Source organism: Lepidochelys olivacea, assembly GCF_965140295.1.
Source record: "Lepidochelys olivacea isolate rLepOli2 genome assembly, chromosome: 21".
In the NCBI taxonomy this organism is placed as follows: Eukaryota; Metazoa; Chordata; order Testudines; family Cheloniidae; genus Lepidochelys; species Lepidochelys olivacea.
The window spans coordinates 2,365,179-2,385,984 of NC_140431.1; the positions used below are offsets into that span (position 1 = coordinate 2,365,179).

General features: G+C 50.3%; 1 protein-coding gene across 1 annotated transcript in view; it reads right to left on the reverse strand.

The window, feature by feature from the left end:
* WNT2B (Wnt family member 2B) overlaps positions 1–2,682 on the reverse strand; it is a 42,991-nt gene extending 40,309 nt beyond the window's left edge. Inside the window, exons 1-2 of the mRNA XM_084610985.1 lie at positions 2,603–2,682; positions 1,895–2,094 (exon numbers count right to left, since the gene is read on the reverse strand). Coding sequence (XP_084467111.1) covers positions 1,895–2,076 — 182 coding nt within the window. The 5' untranslated portion in view covers positions 2,077–2,094; positions 2,603–2,682. The remainder of the gene's footprint in view (positions 1–1,894; positions 2,095–2,602) is intronic.
* Between the last annotated feature and the right edge of the window lie 18,124 nt (positions 2,683–20,806).

A 20,806-nucleotide genomic window follows, 5' to 3' on the forward strand; every position in this document is an offset into this window, starting at 1 on the left:
CCTCCCCTGGCCAGGTTGGATATCTGGCTGTGGAAGTCGGACCCCCCCCCCCCAGTGTTTGTTTTTCCCACCCTATTTCTGTCGGCGATCTGGGTTCGTAGCAATACAAAAGCGAGCATCTAGTCAGCTGCCTTCTCCTTTTCTTAACTTGTAGCAGCCCAAAGGAGGAAAACTGCAACCCCCCTTCCCTGGTCTGAAATGGACGCAGCTAGTGACCCGCGGTCACAGGCCAGGAGACATCAGGGAGGGTGTTTTGGAGATTGGGGTGGGCGGGGGCGGAATGGGTGACTACGGTGTGTCTGAAGAGAGAATTGCAGCTTTGCCCCCATGTCTGTGCTGCTCAAAGCCCTCCCCGCTGCAGGCCCCTGTTTGAGGGGGGAGTTTCTCGCAGCCCTGGGCAGGCTGAAACAGGGACATGCAAGCAGGCTCCTGGCTCGCCTGGGTAACGAGGCGTTTGGCTTGGCTGCGGGACGCGCTGCAAGTTTGGTTTGGGGACCTTCTCCCGGTCAAGCTTCCCGTCGGGAAACAGGACCTGTTTTCATGCCTCAACCCTCTCCCAGCTTTACAGACACCCTCTTCGAGGGCTAAACACGCCACGGGCCCGAGACTGGGAGAGGTTCGGGCCGCTCTTCCCTGTACATAGAGGCGCCTGGGCCTCAAGGGGCAGCGGGGCCGCCGGCAGCGCGCGGCTCTTCGCTCGGGGGTTTCCACCCTCGAAGTGAAATCCGGTGTGGTTTACAGGAGCCCCCCGCTACAGATCGCAGCTTGGGCTGCCAGGCTCTCAGGGTGGCATGGGACCAGCTCCTCCTTGGTCCTGCCGCAGCGGCCCCCCAGCCGGAGTCATTCAGGGAGCTTTGATTTAATTCCAAAGTACGAGAAATAAGAACACCCTGAAATTTAAACTATCCTGGGGGTAGGAGGCTCAAGCCCTGTTTGTATCAAAGCTGCATTAACAAGAACAAGCGTAAACTTTTGCTTTCCGCCATGGGACGGCACCCTAACCAACTGGCAAAACGAGCAGCTTGCCTGGACTATTCATTCCCCCCCCGGAATGTGTCTAAGGGCAGAGGGGGGCTTTTCCCAGGGCAGTTTTGCTAGGGGAATGGGGGTTGTATTGGGGCCAGGGTCCCCTCGGTTCCTGAACTCAGCGGGGAGCGCCGGGGCTGGTGGCAGCCGGGGCGAGCGGAGCCGCAGCTAGCTCGCCCTGCGCCCCGGGGCTGGCGCTCACGCGAGGGGAAGGGGTGCAGGGCGCAGCCCCCCGGGCTAGGATAGGTGGGGTCCTAGGGCCTAGCCTCTCTGTCTTCACTTCTTGTCGCGCTGCCTTCGACCGGCTGGAACCCGCCCCAGCGACCTCCCTGCTCCGGCAGCTCCTGTCCCGCGCAGGGAGCCGGCCTGGGGGGGACGGGATCCCCCCTGCCCGGGCACGCGCTCGCTCTGGGGTTTGAGCTTTGGGCCAAGGGAATGTGCCCCCCCCCCGTTAGCTACAAACCCGGCTGGGGGGTTAGCAGGGCAGTAACTTCTCTCAGCTCAGCCAGCCCGGGCGTAGCGCTGCCCGGCCCTGGCCCTGGCCCTGGCCCTGTCCTCCCTCGGCCCTTCCCACCCTCGCTGCGCCGTGCGCTCAGCTCCGCGGACCCCCCGCCGCCCCTCTACCGCGGACCCCCCGGGGACCAGCCCGGGCCGGGGCCCGAGGCAGCAGCTGTCAGCGCGCGCTGGCTGCGGGCGGGAGCCCGGTCGCCCCTTCGGCTCTCGGGGCTGGGTCCTGTCCGGGCTGGGTCCTGTCCGGGCCGGGGGCGAAGCGGAGCGCTCCCAGCCAGCCTGCTGGGGCTGCAGCGGGGCCCGGCCCGGAGGGGCTGCGGGCTCCAGCTCCCCCAAACCCGCCCCCCCCATCACTTACCACCACGACGAGTCCACTCCGGGCGTGAGCGTCAGCAGCACCAACACCAGGGCGAAGCAGAGCCGGGAGCTGGCATTCGTGCCCTCGGCGGGGGCCGCCGTCCGCGGGAGCTGGCTGCAGCCGGGGGCACCGGGGGCCCAGGGAATCCTAGCAGCGCCTGCCCCGCGGCTTAGGCTCAGCATCGCTTCCCCAGGGCGGCTCTCGAGACAGAGAAAGAACGGGGGCAAGTTTTATCCAGCTTCCCTCGGGGCGCGGGACGGGGCCGGCCCCCCTCACTCCTCCGGGGCAGCCAGGCTCCGCCTCGTCCGTGGGGCCGAGAGCGGCTTGGCAGGTCCCCCTCTCCGCGGCTGCGTGGGCAGCGGGAAGCAGGCGAGGGCAGGAGGGCTGCTCCATGCGCCCGGGCGCACCGGCTGGCTTGGGGACGCGCCGCCCGCGGGGGGCACCTGCAGCCGGGCTAAGCCCCCAGCGCGGGCCGGCTCCCGAGCGGGGAAGGGGCGGATTCCATGGAGCTGCTGGCGCGGGGGCTGCGGACACACTGGGGCTGCGGGCGTGGGGGCAGCCTAGAAATATTGACAGCTCCAGCGCGCTCCGGGCTCTCATTGGGCAGAGTCAGCGGGGCTGGAGCCGGCCCTGCGCTCCCCTCTCCCCACGGGCGCCTTAGCCACCCCCCGCAGGCTGCGGGTCCCGGCCCCCCAGGCACCAGCCCACCTGCTGCCCGGCGAGAGCGGGACGGGGTCCTGGAGACACTGCTCGGCTCCCGGAGCTGGGCTGGGCTCCGAGCGCCTCAGGGAGCGGCCGGCTCCGGGCTGGGTACAGCTCTGCCAAAGGGTTGGGGGGGGCACTGTCCCTTCCCCAGGCGGGGGCCAGCGAGCAGGGGCTGGGCTGGGCTGGGCTGGGGGCGGAGCAGGAGGGTTTCCTTGTAACGGAGCCCCCAGCTCTTCCTGGGGCTGTCCCGGGGCATGGTGCGCGTCCTGCCCCGGACACTGCGCCTAGGGGGGACCGGCGGGACCCTGACTGCCAACAAGCCAGCACTTCCCGGGAGGGGGAACCACTGAAGGCTCAGCCCCGGTGGGGCAGCCTTGCCTCTGGCCAGTGACCCCCTGCGGGCCCTGGGGTCCCCACTCCTGCCTGGCGGGACAGGACTTCCAGCCACTCACTCGCCCTCTAGCTCACCTCGGCCTCCCTCCGCCGAAACTCTGAGCCCCGCACGCCTATGAGGACGGGCTTATTTTAATGCTTCTCTCTTGTGGAGACGGTCAGAAAAGGGTCACTGATTTCCCCCGGGCCCAGAGACGCTACTGCCCAGGTATGGAACCCCCCTGCCCCCCACTACTGGGGCGATCTGGAGGGCGAGAGAAACCAGAGCAGCTGGGGGATGATTCTGCGAACTCCCCCCCGTGTGAGTCACTAACCAGCAATGCCCAGATTCCCGAAAGTGAGGAGTGATTTGGGGAGCCCAGTGTAAGACTCTGACAATTAGGCTCCTTTAAGGCGTTTCACCCTCACCCCCAAATCACTTGCATCTTGCAGATCTGGGTCCAAGTCCCAAAGTGTTTATTCCAACCTGTAGCAAAAGCAGTTACAAATGCCGGCTTCTCTACGGGGGGATCTCAGGTGGCTTCCTGTCTGTCCTGGTTTTGGGCCAATTCTGGCTCTGCTCGGAGGGGAGAGGAGCGGTGTGTGTGCAGGCAGCTCCAGTGGTTGGTTTGATGTGCACAGGGAGAGCCAGGGAGATTCTGAGCACATGGTCTGGAAAAAAAGAGACCCCATTAACCTTTGGCTTTTTTAGGATTTCCTTTCAAGTTCTCAGAGAAGGCTGTGGGAGAGGGACAGGTCCGCTCCCAGGCCTTGGCCATTGGGATGGTTGAAGCAACACTCATTTCTCATAAGGAATGGCTTGGGCAAAAATTCTGGGGTTCAGTGTATCTTTATAACCTCCCCTGATAACTTGTTTCCTGACTCTCAGCTAGAGAGTAATAAAAATGCTTCACACTTTGTCCCAGTGCCTTTCATCTTCAAAGCAGCCCTTTGCAAACATTAACCAATTAATCCTTGCAGGGAGTTAAGCATTTGGCCCCAATCCTGTAAACACTGAAGGGCCTGCCTTAAGTCTCATTGCCTTCACTGGAACTACTCACAGGTTTAAAGTTAAGCATGTGCATAAATGTTGGCAGGGTCTTAGCTGACCAGCTTTACTGGTTTAAGCAGCGCTGATCATTGTAGCAGAAATAACCAGTTGCTGTGGGCAGAGTGATCCCTTTATGGTAGGAGAAATCCTTCCTAACCTTGCTGAGGAGAAGATGATGCCCTGAAGCATGAGATTAAGTTGCCCTTTTTAGGCTGCATAACTAAGAGTTCATCCCAGGCCAGGTTTCTATGTTTTACAATTTAGGATTTCTCTCCCACCCCTGCTTGGATAAATTGCTGCTTTGGACAAAACGCTATTAAATCGATGTATTTGAGGGGAGGGCAGCATAACCGAATGGCTAGATCACTGGACTGGGATTGGAGACATGGGCTGTCTTCATGGTTCTGACCCTGGTGTGCTGTATGACCTTGGGCAAGTCACTTCCCATCTCTCTCACCCTGTGCTGTGTCTGGAATGTGTGTGTGAGCTCTTCATGGCACTGCTGTCCATCTGTGCAGCACCCAGTGGCAAGGAGCCTTGCAGGGGCTACCGTAATGCAAATAATTGATCTGACTGTTAATACAATGAGAAATGCAGTGAATAGAACTTTCATGTTAAAATACTTCCTGTTGCCTGAAGTTGCAAGCCCCCTGACTGGTAGCTCAGTCAGAAACATTAACCGGGTGTCTAAGATCTGCTTGATGCAGGTTGTGCACACCCACTGAAATCACTGGGACCTTTGCCCAGTGTGCATCGCTACAGCAGGGTTCGGACAGCCTTCCTTGGAAGTGCCGTATGCTGCCACTTTCCCAGACAGGATGCTGGTCTCCCTGGGCCAGGGCTCTGACCCAGTCTGGCCAGCCCTGTGTTCCTACAATGGGGTCAGGCGCAGCAGGGCTGCTGCATGCCCCCAGAGCTCAGACGTCCCTGCAGTGGCAAGGCTCCCCGAGGCAGAAGCAGGCCAACAGAAATCAGGAGCTGGGGGGATCACAGACTGTTCTTGCGCTCACCACATGCTGAAATCCACCATGACTGCAGCACTTAACACTGACTGATGCTTAAGGTAACTTAAACACTTGTATTGCCAGCAGACGCTTGGCTTCTAGCGCAGGTCCTGATCCCTCAAGGCCCTTACTCACCTGAGTAATGCCCTGGAAGACTGGAGAACTGTGCATAGGAGTGAGGGCCTGAGCCTGCAGAATTTGTCTTCTCACTGTGGCTAATGCATCCATGTAGGCACCTGGGATCTGTTTTGTTAGTTGGGCTCACCCAGCAGAGAGGAAGGACTGGGTAGGAAAACATCTTTGTGAACTGCCTGCCTGAGTGGAAAGCTCAGGGATCTGACTCATGATTTCTGAACACTTTGGGGTTGATCTCCTCGGCTTTCCTGTGCAGGGATCAGGATCCAGACAATTGGCTTTCTTCTTTTAATGGAAAGGATTTAAAGGAGAGTCCCCATGGTATTCAGTTTCGCCGGCATCACCTCCTTTCAGAGCAGTCTGACCCCACTCCACCTTGTAACATAAGCACAGAGGGAGAATTCCCCTAATTGGAATAGACAGGCTGGTGGGGATGAGCCGCCAGGTGCTATGCATGGTCTCGGGGCTCTGTGATAAAGTTAACCCAACCCTCAAACTTCTGGGTCTTGTTTTTCATTCCTATTAAATATCTCGGATATAAACTCCTGAGGAAGCGGGAATAAGCGGGTCTAAGGTAAGCACTTTGGAAGTCAGACCTCTCAGACAGCAACCAAATGGGTGAAGGCAGTCGTGTAAGGTGAGCGGTACCATTTGATGGTTTCAGTATCGCCATCCTGAGTGTTCAAAAATGATGAGTCAGGTCCCTGGATTCATGGGAATTTAAAGAATGATGAATGCTGGGTTCTTTTGATCTGCCTGCTGGGGTTTTAAGCCGTCAGGATTCACATTTCTCAAGCTTTTCTCTTGCATCAGGAGAAACTTACTTTCTATTTTAAATGAAAGCTGAGATTGTCCTGTAAGAACAGAACTAGAGCCTTAAGAAAAACACCAAATATCTTGAGACTTATGATCAAGTTGTGATAGTTGGCAAGACTTCATGAAGATGTGCACTGTTTCTTTAAATCTACAACAGAAATCCAGGCAGGAATTGGGGGCTGCAGGAGGTACTGGAAGTAGAGATGGACAGAAGGCTTTAGGGATAACACTGTTTTTTTTTTATTCCAGTAAAGTTCCTTATTCAGTGTTAGAAGAAAACGGCTCTTTCTGTGACTCCTTAGCACTGTCACATGACAGCACCCAAAATCGGACATCCCAGAGACCATATACCCCCAGGACTGAGATGACATCCTAGCTCGCTGGAGTCAGTGGCAAAACTCCCTTTAACTTCAGTGGGGGCCGGGATTTCACCCTTGCCATTTAGTGCAAGGAGAGCAGGCAGCTAAGTTCCTACTGCAAGCGTCTTCAGAAGATTGTTGTCTTCTAATCACAGGGCAGGTGGCTGTCGGGGGCTCAGCCAGAGCCTCTCCCTTCCCAAAGCAGGGCAAGGAAATGGGAGAAACGCCACTTTCTGAGGTTCAGTGGGCAGCCCACAGAGCAGCTCATCTTGCTGCTCCGTGCTTGGGAGCACAAGGGTGGTAACCCTACCCTTCACTGGGAACCCTTCACTCTCTCAACTCCCATCAGGCCCTGTTTGTCCCTGTAACTCTCTGCCTTGTGGTCCCTCCATCTCCCCAGTCACCAAATTTTGCATTGCAACTTCCCTCCGCTCAATACGGTTGTGCTGGATTTACCATCATGGCCTCAGTCAGACTTGCTTCTGTTGGCCCAAACACACTGGGGCATGGCGTTGGCTCAATTGACCGTGGAGCAATGACACCACACCAGCTGAGGATCTGCCCCTCTGCTGCATACTGGTTCAAAACCACACACCTTATCACAATAACACTCTTGTCCGGCAACTCACAAAGGCTGATCTTACCTTGAAGAGCTGGCTTTTTGTCATGGACCCTAGCTGGCTTGTCCTTCTCTGGTGTTGGATGCCAGCAGGTGTCTAGACTAGCGTGGAGCAGGTTTCCTCTGAGTGGCTTTTCAGGCACTTTCAGTGGTGCCTAATTGCTTTCATGGGACTGCAAACCTCAGTATCTGCTGGAGTCCTGGGATCTTTTGCCGCCTTCGCTTTGCCAAAGTGTCCAGCCAGAGCCACCCCCAGGCGCTCTCTGCTCTTTCCTTCATACTACAATTGTTAGATTAAATAATGACTTCACTGGCCTAAGAAACTGAGACCAGAGACATATGCCAGTTTTTAATCCAATTAGACTTCTCAAAATTACAGTGTCAGAAAGCAAGTGCCAGCGGGACTTGGTCCTTTTGTCTGCGACCCAACTGAAATATTGCATTACATCTTATTTATAAAGCTATCCCACTGGGAACAAAAGATTGAAATATCTATATATAGACGATTGTTGGAGGCTGTGGATTTGTTTAGAAGCCTCATCATAGTGTATAGTGTGCTATGATCTCACGGCTGCTTCTGCGACCAGCGAACACTGAGGGCTGCTAGCAAAACACACTGTATTCCATTCGCTTCAACCTAATACAATAGCCTGGGGCACACTCTCTAGTTGGTAATATTTCCCACGGGGGGGCATGTTTCTGCTGTAGGCTGTTACCATGAAGTGTAACTTTCTTCAGTGCCGGAACTTGGGTATTGAATTTTCATTCATGGCTCTGAATTTTTATTTATTTTTTGCTGGAAGGGTTATAAAACCAGCCAAGATGCAGGCCCCCTGAGTCTTGTGCTTTCCCATCAATAATTGCTGGGAAATAATAACCAACCATTCCTATTTCATGATGCTTTCCCACTGTAAACAGGCTGATATTCACTCAAACTATGAGATCAAAAAATGATCCTGTCCCAAATTGGGATGAAAGGTCAAAATCTTGAAAATTTTCATGAACCAAAAATATAAAAAAACAACACACAGTTTGGGTCAATTAGAACATTGCATGTTGATTTTGAAACATTTTATTTTGATTGTGACCATTTAAAAACATTAAAAATACTGTAAACTGTGACTTAAATGTTGAAACAAAGTTGTTTTGAACCAGAAAACTAGATTGTTTTTTACATGTTGAGAAATGTTTTGACTATTTTTAAACTTTTTTCAAAATTTATTTTTAAAGTCATTGAAACGGACCCTTTCCAGGGAAAACTTTCGATTTTGATGAATTGGCATTTTCTAATGGAAAAAATATAGATTCCAAGGCCAGAAGGGATCATTTTGTCTGATCTCTGGTAACACAGGCCAGAGACCTCCCCCAAAATAATTCCTACAGTCTTGATTTAAAAATTGCTAGTGATGGCAAATCCATCATGACCTCTTGAAAATTGTTCTGATAGTTCCCATCAACTATTCCTCCTTTCTTCCTCTTGCTTCATCCCACTTCCAACCCCACACCCCGTCACACACAGAGCTTTCTATGCCCCCCGAAAGAGAGAGGAGCCAGATACGCTAAGGGCTTATCTACACGAGAAGTCCTACCGCGGCCCAGCTGTGGTGCTGAAGCTATGCCGTGGTAGAGCAGACACTTACTACAGCAACGGTAGGTGTTTTCCATCCCTGTAGTAAATTTGCCCCCTTGAGAGGTGGTCGATGGATTGATGAAGAATTCTTCCATTGACCTCGCTGCATCTACAGTGGGGGTTAGGTCAATGTGATGTCACACAGGGCGTGGAAGTTTTTCCAGCCCCGTGGAATGTAGCTAGGAGGACCCAAGTTGTAGATGTAGACCAGGCCTAAGAAGGCTGCAAGGGCCTGCACTATTGCCAATCTATTCTATGTGGGAGGAGCCCAGATACTATGGTGATGGGTGGCTGTACCCCACCCTAGGATGGATGAAGAGCTGGGAGCTATGTTCTTTAGGTGGTGATAGTAGTGCTGTCACAATGGACACCTAGGGCTCTGGTCTTTGTTCTTTTTCAGCAAAGGAAGAGAAGAAATGGCAAGTATCGTGCTTTAAAGCACATTCGTTTCCAGTTGGTAAGAATACAAATGGGCAGCCCCATCACTTGGGTCTACGGATGGGACCTCCACTGGGCAAACTTAGAACCTGCCCGAAAACTGGTCAGGATTGGAATGATTGAGGTTCTGGATTTGTAATGGAGCGACTGGCTGAGGCTCTGGGCGGACAGTGGAGATAAGAGCGCTCTTAGAGTGGGGAGGGGACATTCTTTGTGCTTTGACTTCTATTTGACTCTGATAAAAAGCAAGGTAAGGGTGTGTGTGTGTGTGTGTGTGTGTGATTTAATTTAGTCCTTGAGAAAGAATTGGAGCTGCACCCAGAAGGCCAGATTTCACAGTGCACAGCACCCATAGTCAGTGTCAGATTTTTTCCAGAGCTCAGCATCCAAATTGCACCCATTATGCTGAAATCTTTGGGAAACATAGCTCCTTATTTTAGTGACTGATGGAAGTGGAGTCCTCTTGAAAATCTGTCCCTAGGTTCTGATATACAGTACAGGGAAAGACTCCTGTTGACTTCACGGGGGGTTGAATCAGGCTTGTATTTGTTAGACTGTATGTAAGAATAAATCTCGGTGGGGTTTAAGTGGCTCAAAGTGGCTGAAGATTTCACAAGGAGAGGGAGCCCAAGTCTTGCTCTACAAAGTGCTGCATGCCGGGGCCTGCTTGGCTCTGGCCGGAAGAGTGTGTATTTGATCTTTCATTCAAATTAGCAGCGTGCACAGAATGTGTGAGTGTTTTATACACATGAGCTGCTGTGCGTAAATAAACAAGGCTCTGCTTTCAAAGGCTTTCATGGTTCATTAACTTCAAAGGAACAAACTATTTTCTTAACAGGTCAGTCACTCTGGAAACTCTCATTCCCTTGGTGTTGAAGGTGGCTGTTGGCTCTTGCCGGGTCTTGGCACTGGCTTGGTGTGGCGGCTGTTGTGTCTGTTAGTAGTAACCCTTTGCTTTGTCAGCATGCCTCTGATCCGGGGGCTGCAGTGTGTGTGTGTGTGCGAACCCCTCCCACACCCTCACCCAGTTGGCTTTATCATTGATTTTGATTTTTTTTTGAGGTTTCTAAAAGGAGGAGAAGAGCATGAGGAAATTAAAAAAAACAGTTTATAGACATTGTTTCCAGAGAACTGATGGTGGGTGGCATCCAGCCCGCAAAGGACCGTGCCGTAGCATACCTGTTTGGAGGGCTGGTTTGTGACATCTCCGACTTCTTAGTAGGGTTGGGTGGGAAACAGTTTTCCCAACCCATGAAAGCTTTTGAGATTTCAAAAACGATTCCCATCCTGAGTTGTGACAAAAATCCATCTCAAATTTCAAGAAACAAAATGTTTCGTCAATTTAAAAATGTTTCCATTTTGGTCATTTTAATATTTTTTTTATTATAGTTAATTTAAATCCTAAATAAAGTTGTTCTGAATTGAAAAACTGGCATTTTTTTATTTTGAAAAGTTTCAGAATGTTTCATTTAGATAACTTGCAAATTTTTTTCAATTTTTTTTTAGTTGTGAAATTCAGATCGTCTCTCGCAAAAAAGTTTTGGTCTTGATAAATTGGCATTTTCCAATTAAATGTTTTGTATGAAAATTCCTGACCAGCTCTACTTGTTGGTGGCAGTAGAGTGAGGGGTAGGGCTTATGGATAAGACACTGCCTGGGACCCAAAAGATTTGGGCTCCATGCCTGGCTCTGACAGACTTCCTGGGCATGTCACTTAATCTCTCTAGGCCTCAGTAAAATGGGGACAGCAATCCTTCCTGCCTCTGTCCTGGCTCTTTGGGGCACGGCCTGTCTCTCACTATGTGTTTGTACAGCGCCCAGCACAATAGAGCCAAAACCTGGATTGGGGCTGTAAGTGCTACTGTAATACATACAATAAGTGAGTGTGAGGCGAACCTATGGTTTTGGTTAAATGTAAAACTTTCTGGTTTCAGCCCCCAGAACAAGAGAATCTTGTTACATTCAGCCCCTTGGCAAAGCAAAGCTGGAGGAAAACGTGCATGAACTCCTGTGAATGGGAACTCCCGTGTTATCTGGAGCTATGACACTAAACTTTGATGTAGAAGCTTCTAACCCTGTAAACTGTAATTCTAGGATGTGTAGGGGCTCAGATTTGTACCCTGAGCTAGATCAATAATGTAACAGGGAAAGAGAGCTCTTGGGGAGCCTGTTCACTGTGTTAAAACTTCCTTTTTAAAATAACTCTGAGCCTTGCGTGGTCACAGCTGCTTGGAATCTCAAGAGGAAAATCGTTGTCCCAAAACAACCCCCAGCATCAGTCCTTCTGACCTCACACGAAACCTGTTTTCTGAGGAGACGCAGCTGCTTATAAATAGACCATTTATTAACAGCTTATTTTGGAACAGGACATTAAAGTGACACTGATAGTCAAGCCTGATCCTCTGTAGGCAACATGACCAAGGAACTCTGTCACCAAGCGGGCAGGGAGGATAGTTCTCTGCAGAAAGCATTGTGTGCGACGCATCTGAGCAAAGGAGGTATGTCTCCAGGACCTGCCAAAGGTTTTTCATAGGAAGCTGAACTGTTCTTGGTTAGATGGGATTCCAGCAAGACTCTAAAGGTGCCATTTGTTGTTTTATGGCAGCGAGGGAGTGGGCCTTAAACCTCCCCATGCTGGGACCTCCCCAGTGTCTACATGGGACCTAGCTACAATCATCCCTGTCCCAGTAAGCAATAGGCGAAGGGCAGGGTGGTCACAACCCCCAAGGACTGTTTGTGATACCGTGATGGGTCACGGCCCCCTGGCTGACCACCCGTACCCTAAGGCCCTGATTCTGCACTCAGACCCATGCCTGGCAACAGGACTCCTTGTGGAGTTGACAGCAGGACTGAAGCCTATCATAGATGCTGCTTTCCTCTCAGTTCTAGGCTATTTTCCACCCCCGAGTGAATGGCAATAGCCCATTTCATAACCCTGTTCTGGTTTTTATACAGCCCTTGCTCACTGTAGCATCTGACAGCCTCCGTAATAGGGGTACGTACCTATGTGACATGGGTCCACGGTGGCCGATGCTGTATGTCTCCGGTACCTAAGATGATCAAACTACCTGAGAAAGGGCCACAGTTCTTGAAAAGTGAAAGCTCCATGTTTGCAACAGGGCTCTCCACCCAACTCCAGGGCTGCTGGGATCTCCCATGCAGCAATTTACGCAACTGATCCAGGGTCAGACTCGACCCTCCCCACACAGGACTGAAAGGGGTTAAGGTGGCCAGGCAGACCAATTAACTCCACAGGCTGCACCTGAAGGAAGAGCCAGGGAGCAAGGAACTAATTGAAAGCAGGCTCAGCTGTGCAGGAACAAGCAGGGCCCAAGCCAGGTAGCTGGTGAAATGCTGCAGGATGGCACGCAGCAGTCACTCCCTGGGAAGAGAGAAGGGGTTTGGAGCTGGTACACCCAGAGAGAGAAGGGGAACCAGGCATGGTAGGGCTGAGCTGAGGGTCCCTGGCCTGGACCCTAAGCCCAGAACTGCTGAGCTGAGGGTCCCTGGCCTAGACCCTAGAGTAGAGGGCATTGAGGGAGTGGCACCATGGGGCAGTGAGAGGGAAGACTGCTCAGGGATGCTAGGGAGAAAGGACTCCTCTACCCTGGAAGTGGGGAACACTCAGTTAGCCAGCTCTAGGGCTATCTATGCTGCAATTCCTGGAGCGGGAGAAGGGCTGCAGACCTGTGAGAGAGAGAGACAGCCATGGTGTGCAATCTGTGGATGGGAACGTCGACCTCGAGAGCTAATCCCCAGGGTGACCAGGAGGAAGTGCCAGACCAGTGGTGAGTAGTGCACCCCGTGACACCCCCTGTGGGCACTGAAAAGTGTCTGTAAGGAGTCACACTGGTTTCAGTGCAGGGCAGGTGCTAGCCAGTGGCTGACTCTAACCCTCTGTGGGGAAGGAGCACCCAATACTGCAATGAAACCCTGGGCCGCTGCTTGGAAACTCTGACTTTATGGTGTAATAAATTGAGTCCCAGCATCATTAATGCTGAATCACTGCCCATTAGTGCAGTGAGTGCCTACCTCTCTACTTAAATACATATTTGTAAGAAAGTTTCCTTCTAGCTGGAGAGGAATTAAACTTCCCAAAGTGTGAGGCACTTTTAATTAAACCATTTGGTCTCACTTTTAGGTCAGTGTTAATAACTTCAGATGGCTAGGAAAAAACAGCAATGAATTGGTCATTCATAACCTCTCGCACCACCATGGAAACAGGAGCTAAACAAACAGAAATTATTGATACTCTTCAGAAGTGCTTTGTTAGTGTCTCCCCCTAATTATCTTGACCCCCACGCTAATTACTTTGTTCTCTCACAAACTGCTTATGTAAGTGCCCCATGGATGGTGCTGGGAGACTACAGTTCCCCTTATTTGCAGTTGTAGGGAGGTGATGAGCTTTTGGGTTTAATGTGTTACCTAGCTCTGTGTGAATGGCTCGTCTTCAGGTGTCCTGCCAATGCCCCCCATGGTGGGTGCACCAGTGTAGGCCAGGCAGGGGTGGGTTTGCCATGGTGTTGGCTAACGCTGCTCCTGGAGTTTCGCAGACTGTTGTATCTAAATAGAAGGATGCTTGGCATTTTCCAAAGGCTTTTTGAATGTCACTGTCAGCCGCAAGGGGCTGTTTTCCCCTTTGCAACGTTCCAAACACCTGGAAGGGCGCAGGGCAGTTTTGAACCGGACACAGTTGATGCATCGTGCAGGCTGCTGTCTCTCTAGTTCTGTCCTGGCACTGCTGCCACCCCCCCCCCCCCCAATCTCTGTAGTGATGGAACAGAAAGCAAAGGGGACCAAAGTTTTCTGAGGATAGATGAGGCCATTCCTGGAACTTAGGGGGGAGGAAAAGGACCTCTTCTGTGTCTGAACCCCCTGGGCTTGTTCCTGTGATGTTGCCTAGAAAACTGTAGCAACCTTCCTGTTTACACACACTCCTGCTGCTCTAGTTTGTGACTTTCATGTAAACCGGTCCCTTAGCAATGAGAAACAGGGACCGGTTTACAAGTGCCTGAAACGGGCTGTGTCCTACCAAAATCTTACCCAGTGCTTGTCCCCATCCTGACCTGAGGATTCAGACTTCTGTGGCCTGAGGTTCAGTGTCTCAGCAACCACCTGACAGGTTCCCGCTGTTGGCCAAGTGCTGGTTTCATTCCCAGGATATTGGTGTAGACGAAACACCGTGCCTGGGGGAGAGCATGAAAGTGGTTTCTGAAAAGGAGGCATTTCAGACTTATCCAGGTTCGTTATTTGTATCACTGCAGCTCCCAGCTCCACTGTGCTTGGCACCCAGATAGGAAGAGGCAGTCCCCGCACCAAAGTGTTCAGACCCCCTAGAAACCTTTTGCTATATATGCAGATAGGTGCCTAGTGGATTTTCAGCAGCAGCACCTACGTGCCTAAATACCTTTGAAAATCTGGCCCGTAGCCTCTAGTAAGTGCCACTGGGGCTTCTCCAGCTCAGGTGGTGGACATCAGGGACTCTCATGTGTGCCCGTTAGTTGTCAGCTGGGATGACCCTATGGGTACCCCTATGCTACAATCGGAGGTGTGGTGACTGCATGTGCAAACACACCCTACCAGCGCACATCTACCCAGAATCACGGGTCTCTGCATGGGCTGAAGTCACCCCTTTGCTAACACCCAGTAGTAGAAGAGTTGTTCTGAGAGAAAACAGCACAGCAGGGGGGCCAACTGTGTTTAGGTTTGTCCCAGGGACAGAAGGCTAATCCCCATGATGCTCCCATACAGCTATGACCCTGACGCTTCTCCAGAATATGTACCAGTCCAATTAGCCCTGTGTTCCCAGCCTCCCACCAATAACAAAGAATAGCCATTGCTTTGTGACAGGGTAAGGGTCACTGAGCTGCTTTGGGGGTTATTAATATCACCACAATTACAATACTGTGTGGCAGGAAGAGATGCAGGCAGTAGGAGTGGCTGTCAAGCTTTTTGCTTTGAAGTATAAGCCACAGAGCTGCGTCCAGGCTACAAGCCTGCTTTCCAGCCAGTAGTCTAACTGGGGGAATGAGTTGAGCCGCTTCATGTACCAATATCTGCTATGCAAGTGGAGAGCCAACCTCTAATCCCTACTGGGTCATGCATGTAGCTGTGGCGTGCCTGCCAGACCCAGCTGATTGTAACTTCAGAGGCAGAGAAGTGCCTGGTTTTCTGTCCCGGGTAATTGTCCCCCAGCCTCCAAAGCTGCATGTATCATCTCTGCAGCCTGGAGTTCGGCTTCTCTCGCCCTCTTCCCTGGATCCCTAGCTGGAGGTGCTGCTTGTTGGCTTGCAACATAAAACTAAATCAGCCCGAGCTGGGTGCCTTCCCAACTGTTGATGAGGTCTCAGTTTAGAGCAGAGCCCCAGATCCTCTTCTTGGCGGTGTCCATGGGGTGGACAGGCCGATGCCGTGCTCCATGTGCAGCACTGACCAGATTCGGATTAATTGTGGCAAATCCAGGTGCATTAGTCACAAAGCCCCCAAAGCTCAGGAGCAGTGCGCCACCACTAAAAATACCAGGGCAAGGCAGAGTAGCCCTGGTTTTATGTTGCTTGGCCTTCATCACCTAGAGGCAATCGGTATGTCCTATGCGGTGTGGTGTATAGAGAGAGCGAGTATACTGCTGAGACAGTGAGGGGAGAATTGGTTATCATAGAATATCAGAGTTGGAAGGGACCTCAGGAGGTCATCTAGTCCAATCCCCTGCTCAAAGCAGGGCCAGTCCCCAATCTTTACTCCAGATCCCTAAATGGCCCCCTCAAGGATTGAACTCACAACCCTGGGTTTAGCAGGCCAATGCTCAAACCACTGAGCTATCCCTCCCCCCGTATATAAATCCTAGAACCCTGCCCTCTCTGGGGGTCAGCCAGGCACAGCCTCTGTCATCGGTGGATCAGACGGGGCCCAACATTGACAGGGGGTGACATCAGCCAGAGACACGAGTCCACTGATTAATCTCCAAGGTCAGTGGCTGTTTTATTTATAACGAGGCAAGTGGTTGAATTGGATTTCTACAGTGACACTCTTGTAACAAGTTGTTCACAAAGTGTTTGAATCCTCAGTCAAGCAGCCTTTGAGAGACACTGTGCAAGTGACAGGTTTCAGAGTAGTAGCCATGTTAGTCTGTATTCACAAAAAGAAAAGGAGTACTTGTGGCACCGATGAAGTGAGCTGTAGCTCACGAAAGCTTATGCTCAAATAAATTTGTTAGTCTCTAAGGTGCCACAAGTACTCCTTTTCTTTGTGCAAGTGAGTGATTTTTTTTCCCCCTCGTGCAACCCCTTTCCCCCCAAGTTCGGATACCTCTGTTGGCCAATATGTTAGCGCTCCACTGAGATGAGATTCTGTGTGAAAGGGACCCTTCTTCGTCCTCCACCGCATGTGCTATTCTGCATAGTCCATTAAAACGTGAAGGGGATTAAATCTGGTTGAGTGAGAGAGCCTGTCCACTCCAAACAAACCTTATAAATCAAGGAAATGCTGAACTATGGGACACTTCTCAATGGCACATGTCTGAGAGTGATTGACTTCATATTGTCATAGGGCACTTCCTTCTGTCTCCAGCTGATAAGGAAAGACATAGCATATTAACCTCCCTCACAGCATAACACCGAACTTTATATACAGTCCTCTGCTTCCCCGTAAGCACATTGCACACCTTACCTGTGGGAATATGCCAACTCTGAATATTTGCTGAGACTTGGGACTTAAACTATCTGAATTCATCCACATAAAGAATCTATAGCATCGGTTTAAACACAGCTCAGATTCTGCTTCAGGGAAGAATCATTTCTGCGCTTCCTTTTCCCCTGTTTCATTTTTATTTCATGAAAATAGGATCTTTATTTCTAACAACTTTCTTTTGCTCCTTGGTTTTGTTTTTCTTCATCTGACATCAGGATCCTCTGGTTGGGACTTCAAAATTCTGTTATGTTGCAAATGTGCCTTGTAGAGCCAATCAGAAAACTTTGATGGAACAGTCTTCTGTCAGAAAATGCAATTTCATCAAAATCAAGATGCTTTGCAAAATAGTGACAATTTCACTGAAACTTCATTTTGGAGGAGAAAAAGTGGAGGGAGGGAGGGAAGAGCGCTGACCCTGTCAAATGTCCTGCTTCCATATTTTTTGAAAGAAACCTCTTGATTTTTCCTTTCAAAATGACTTTTACTTTAAACATTTTAAAAATCTTGTATTGTAGTATGTGTACAATATAAAATGTAAAAAGCCAAAATCAATACAAATCATTTTGGTTCTATAGAAATGAAACATTTCACTTGATCTCAAACTAATATTGGAATTTTCTTTCCCAGAGAATTTTTTGAAATTTTAGGGTTTTGTTCTAAATTGAAATGAAAACAGGTCTTGAACTCTCAATCCTCCTTGAAATGGAATGTCCATTCTCCAGTGCTTAGTCTGAAGGGAGGAGCTGTCTGCTGTATCTGCAGAACTGTTCCTTAATGGAGAGTTTATCAAGCAGTGATTAATCAGCATGAGGAGGTTGGCCCGCTTCCTGCCCACACTTGGCTGCAGTACTTGAGTGTGTAAACAGGCCAGGGTTAATCCACGTGACGTGTTTAGGAGAACGAGTTGCTGTTTCACTAAATGTAATTAAGGGTTTACATACTTTCAGTTTCCTATTCTGCATGAATATTGTTGGCATGTAAATATTAGGAATAATTTCCTCAATGTGAAACCCATTCATTATATTGTACGCATAATGCTTGCAGCGGACAGTAGAACATGTTATGGATGTCAGCCTATACAGACAAATACATGATCCTCATAGCACTTTATTTAGTGGCTTTTAGCGAGGTTGTACTGCACATCATTAACCCAGATTCTACTTCCACTCGCAGCAGTGGTGCTCGCTGGAATTCAGTGTAGTTACTCTGGATTTACACTGATGTCAATGCGGTCCGGAATGTATACACAGTTCACAAAACGTAGCAAGTAAGCTTTAAAGTATGTAGCTTTTCCTCTAACATCGTGGGCCTGATTCTTATTTACAATAAGGCCTCTTGACCCAACTCTGGCAGTGCAATGGGGCCTATGTGGGTATAAAGTATTCTTCCACTGGCTTTTATGGCCCCTTACTGTGCCATTAGTCTGAATGAAGACCATGCCCACTATGTGCAAACCATCTGTATTCTCCAAAATCAAATCCATCCGCTGGGCTCTTCTTTCAAGATCTTCAGCTGTGAATTTAGGAATCTGTCCTAGGACAGTGGGAGACTCACAGCTGGTCTGTCAAGATCAAAGCTTCTTTTTTTTTTTGTTTGTTTGTTTTTTTGTTCTGCCTTTAGAAAGAATTTCTGACATTTCCAGGCTGGCAGGTATAAACCAATGTACAGCTTCCTTTTCCTTTGGTGGGGAGGGGAATGGGTTGCTGCTTCTCAGTTCTCCTTCCATAGTGGTTTGCTAAGATTTCTCATGGCCTTGCTAATCTCAATGAATCTCCATGAACATTCACACAGAGTTTTATCTGTTGTTTCTTCAGCACAGTTATTGTGAAATTGGGAACACAGAAAAGAAAGTGGAAGAACTAGGGGCAGTACAAGGATAAAACCAAACTAGGGTAGGAAATGTACAACACATAGATTTTGTTTTTTTAATATTATCGAAGATGGATTTTAAGTGAGCATAGCTTCTGGATTGACTCATAGCCCCTGAAAGGCAAGAGAAATCCAGATCAGATAACAGATTATTATAAAGCATGATGGGAGAAGCGTCCTGCACCCTGATGAGCAGGATACACTTTCCAAGGGAGAGTCTGGGCTGCACAACCCAGGTGGGGACTATGGGAAGGGGACCATGATTTTCAAAAGTGACTAGTGGGGTGAGGGGAGGTGGACATGGCGAAGAAAGGGAGCTGATTTCCAGGGAGTGCTGAGCACCCTGCTTTGAAAACCAGGCCCCTTCAAGGCATCTGAGGTTGGGGCACCCAAAATCACTAGACGCTTTTGGAAATCTTGGCCAAGAAATCTGAGATGTGCTGTAGAAAATGCATATGGGTTGTACAGCCTTCTCCATAGGTACAGGGGAAAGAAATATGACAGATCCCTGCTCGGTGCAGCTGCATCTCTTTCCTCCCTGGAGCTCAGAAGCACATCAGCAGGGATCCCAGGCTGGGACCATCCATTTATGGATTCTTTGCTGCTGGGCCAAGGTTGGCTGAGAAGTGATTGCGGGAGCTGTTTGTTTTAAAAACAATTGTCAGCTGTGTGGGGAGATGGGGATTGGTTCTGCTCCTAAACCCATTAACACCCCACAACCTGCACTGGTAGTCAGTCTTGTGATATTGGGTGTTTTGTTAAAGTCCCAGCTGCTGGAGCCAGGTGATTGCCTGAGAGTCTCCAGCTTCATTTAAAATAAAAAGTATGTTTCTAGCCTTGGGATTGCAGTGAAAAGCCAGAGAACATGTCCCCTAAACTCTCCCATGCCAGAAGGCAAACGGAACGTGACCTGTATCTTGTAAATTCCATGGATGTTTTTATGTTACTCTCATGATTTTGGGGGCCCTGACTCATGATCCTTGAACCTTGGTGTTGGCCATACTGTAGTGTCAATAGAGAGGGCCAGGGCTGACTGGGCCATGGAGTCTGATGTACCCTCTTCGCTCTGTGGGTAGTGCTTTCTCCAGGTCAGGGGTTGGTGGACATTGCTAGGCAAGCTTGCAATGCTGTACCTGTCCTGGGGGCAAAGGGGTTCGGATAATGCATCCTCTGAGCTCTAAAGCCATGTGAAAAAGTCACCACAGCCCCCCTTGGCTGTTAGCACAGACAATGAAAGACCCAACCCCCCGAATCCCCTGGAGACCAGCTCTTGGTCCTGCCCTGTGTACTCCGGCTCCCTGCGTGGTGCCATAGTGATGGCTGCAATGCACAGTGACAATCCCCTGGCTGTGAAGAGCCTGGTGACAGACTGGGGGTGGAGGATGGGGCTTGTTTAGAGGAGATGGGCAGAGCAGGCAGCAAAATGCGGTGGGCGGCACTGGTGCAAGTGGGGCTTGTACAGCATGGGTGTAATGTGTTCTTGAAAACATCGATTGGGGGAGCGGGATCTCAGCGGTGAGGGAGGGAGGCATTGGGTATGACAAGATTGTCATGATCTTCTCCTTGGTTGGGCTCAGTGGGAGAGGCTACTGCTCCTTTGTGGCTGTGCTCTTCAATAACGAATGCTACAGGAGGGCCCCCGCTCCTCATTTACCCCGGGGTGAGAGAGAGAGTGGGATCTCATTTACACCAAGATAGATCAGACTGTCTTTGGGCATTTATCTTGAGATTTGACTGTGAATCTCCTGCTGTTTGGTGTTTTTATTACAGCCCCAGCCCCTGGAGCCAGGGGATGGTGGCAGAATCGCAGCTTTCACTTTTTAGGCAAACAAAAACCACCCTCCACCCCCCGCCTTTTAACCTAATGATTTTGAAACCAACCTGACTCATGGTGTTGGAACAGTTTGGGCTTAGTGCTACTGTGAAGAACAAAGGTTCTTATCAATTAATGAACAATTGATGAGTCAAGTTTGCATTCATGGTTATGAGCCCTAGGGTGGGGTTTCGGTGGGTTTTCCTTTTTGAGTCTACCCCGTCATATCTCTTGACTCTTGCTCCTTGGCTGGCCTTCAGACCACGCACTTTAACAATATAATGCCTTTACACCATTTTCTCCTGCACTCTGATCTCCAGAAAGTGTGTGTCTGGTTTACATGAAGGATGCTGTGAAGCTGAATTCTGTATTGACACCAAGTTCAACCAGAAGCTGCAGAAGAAGCAAGTTAGCT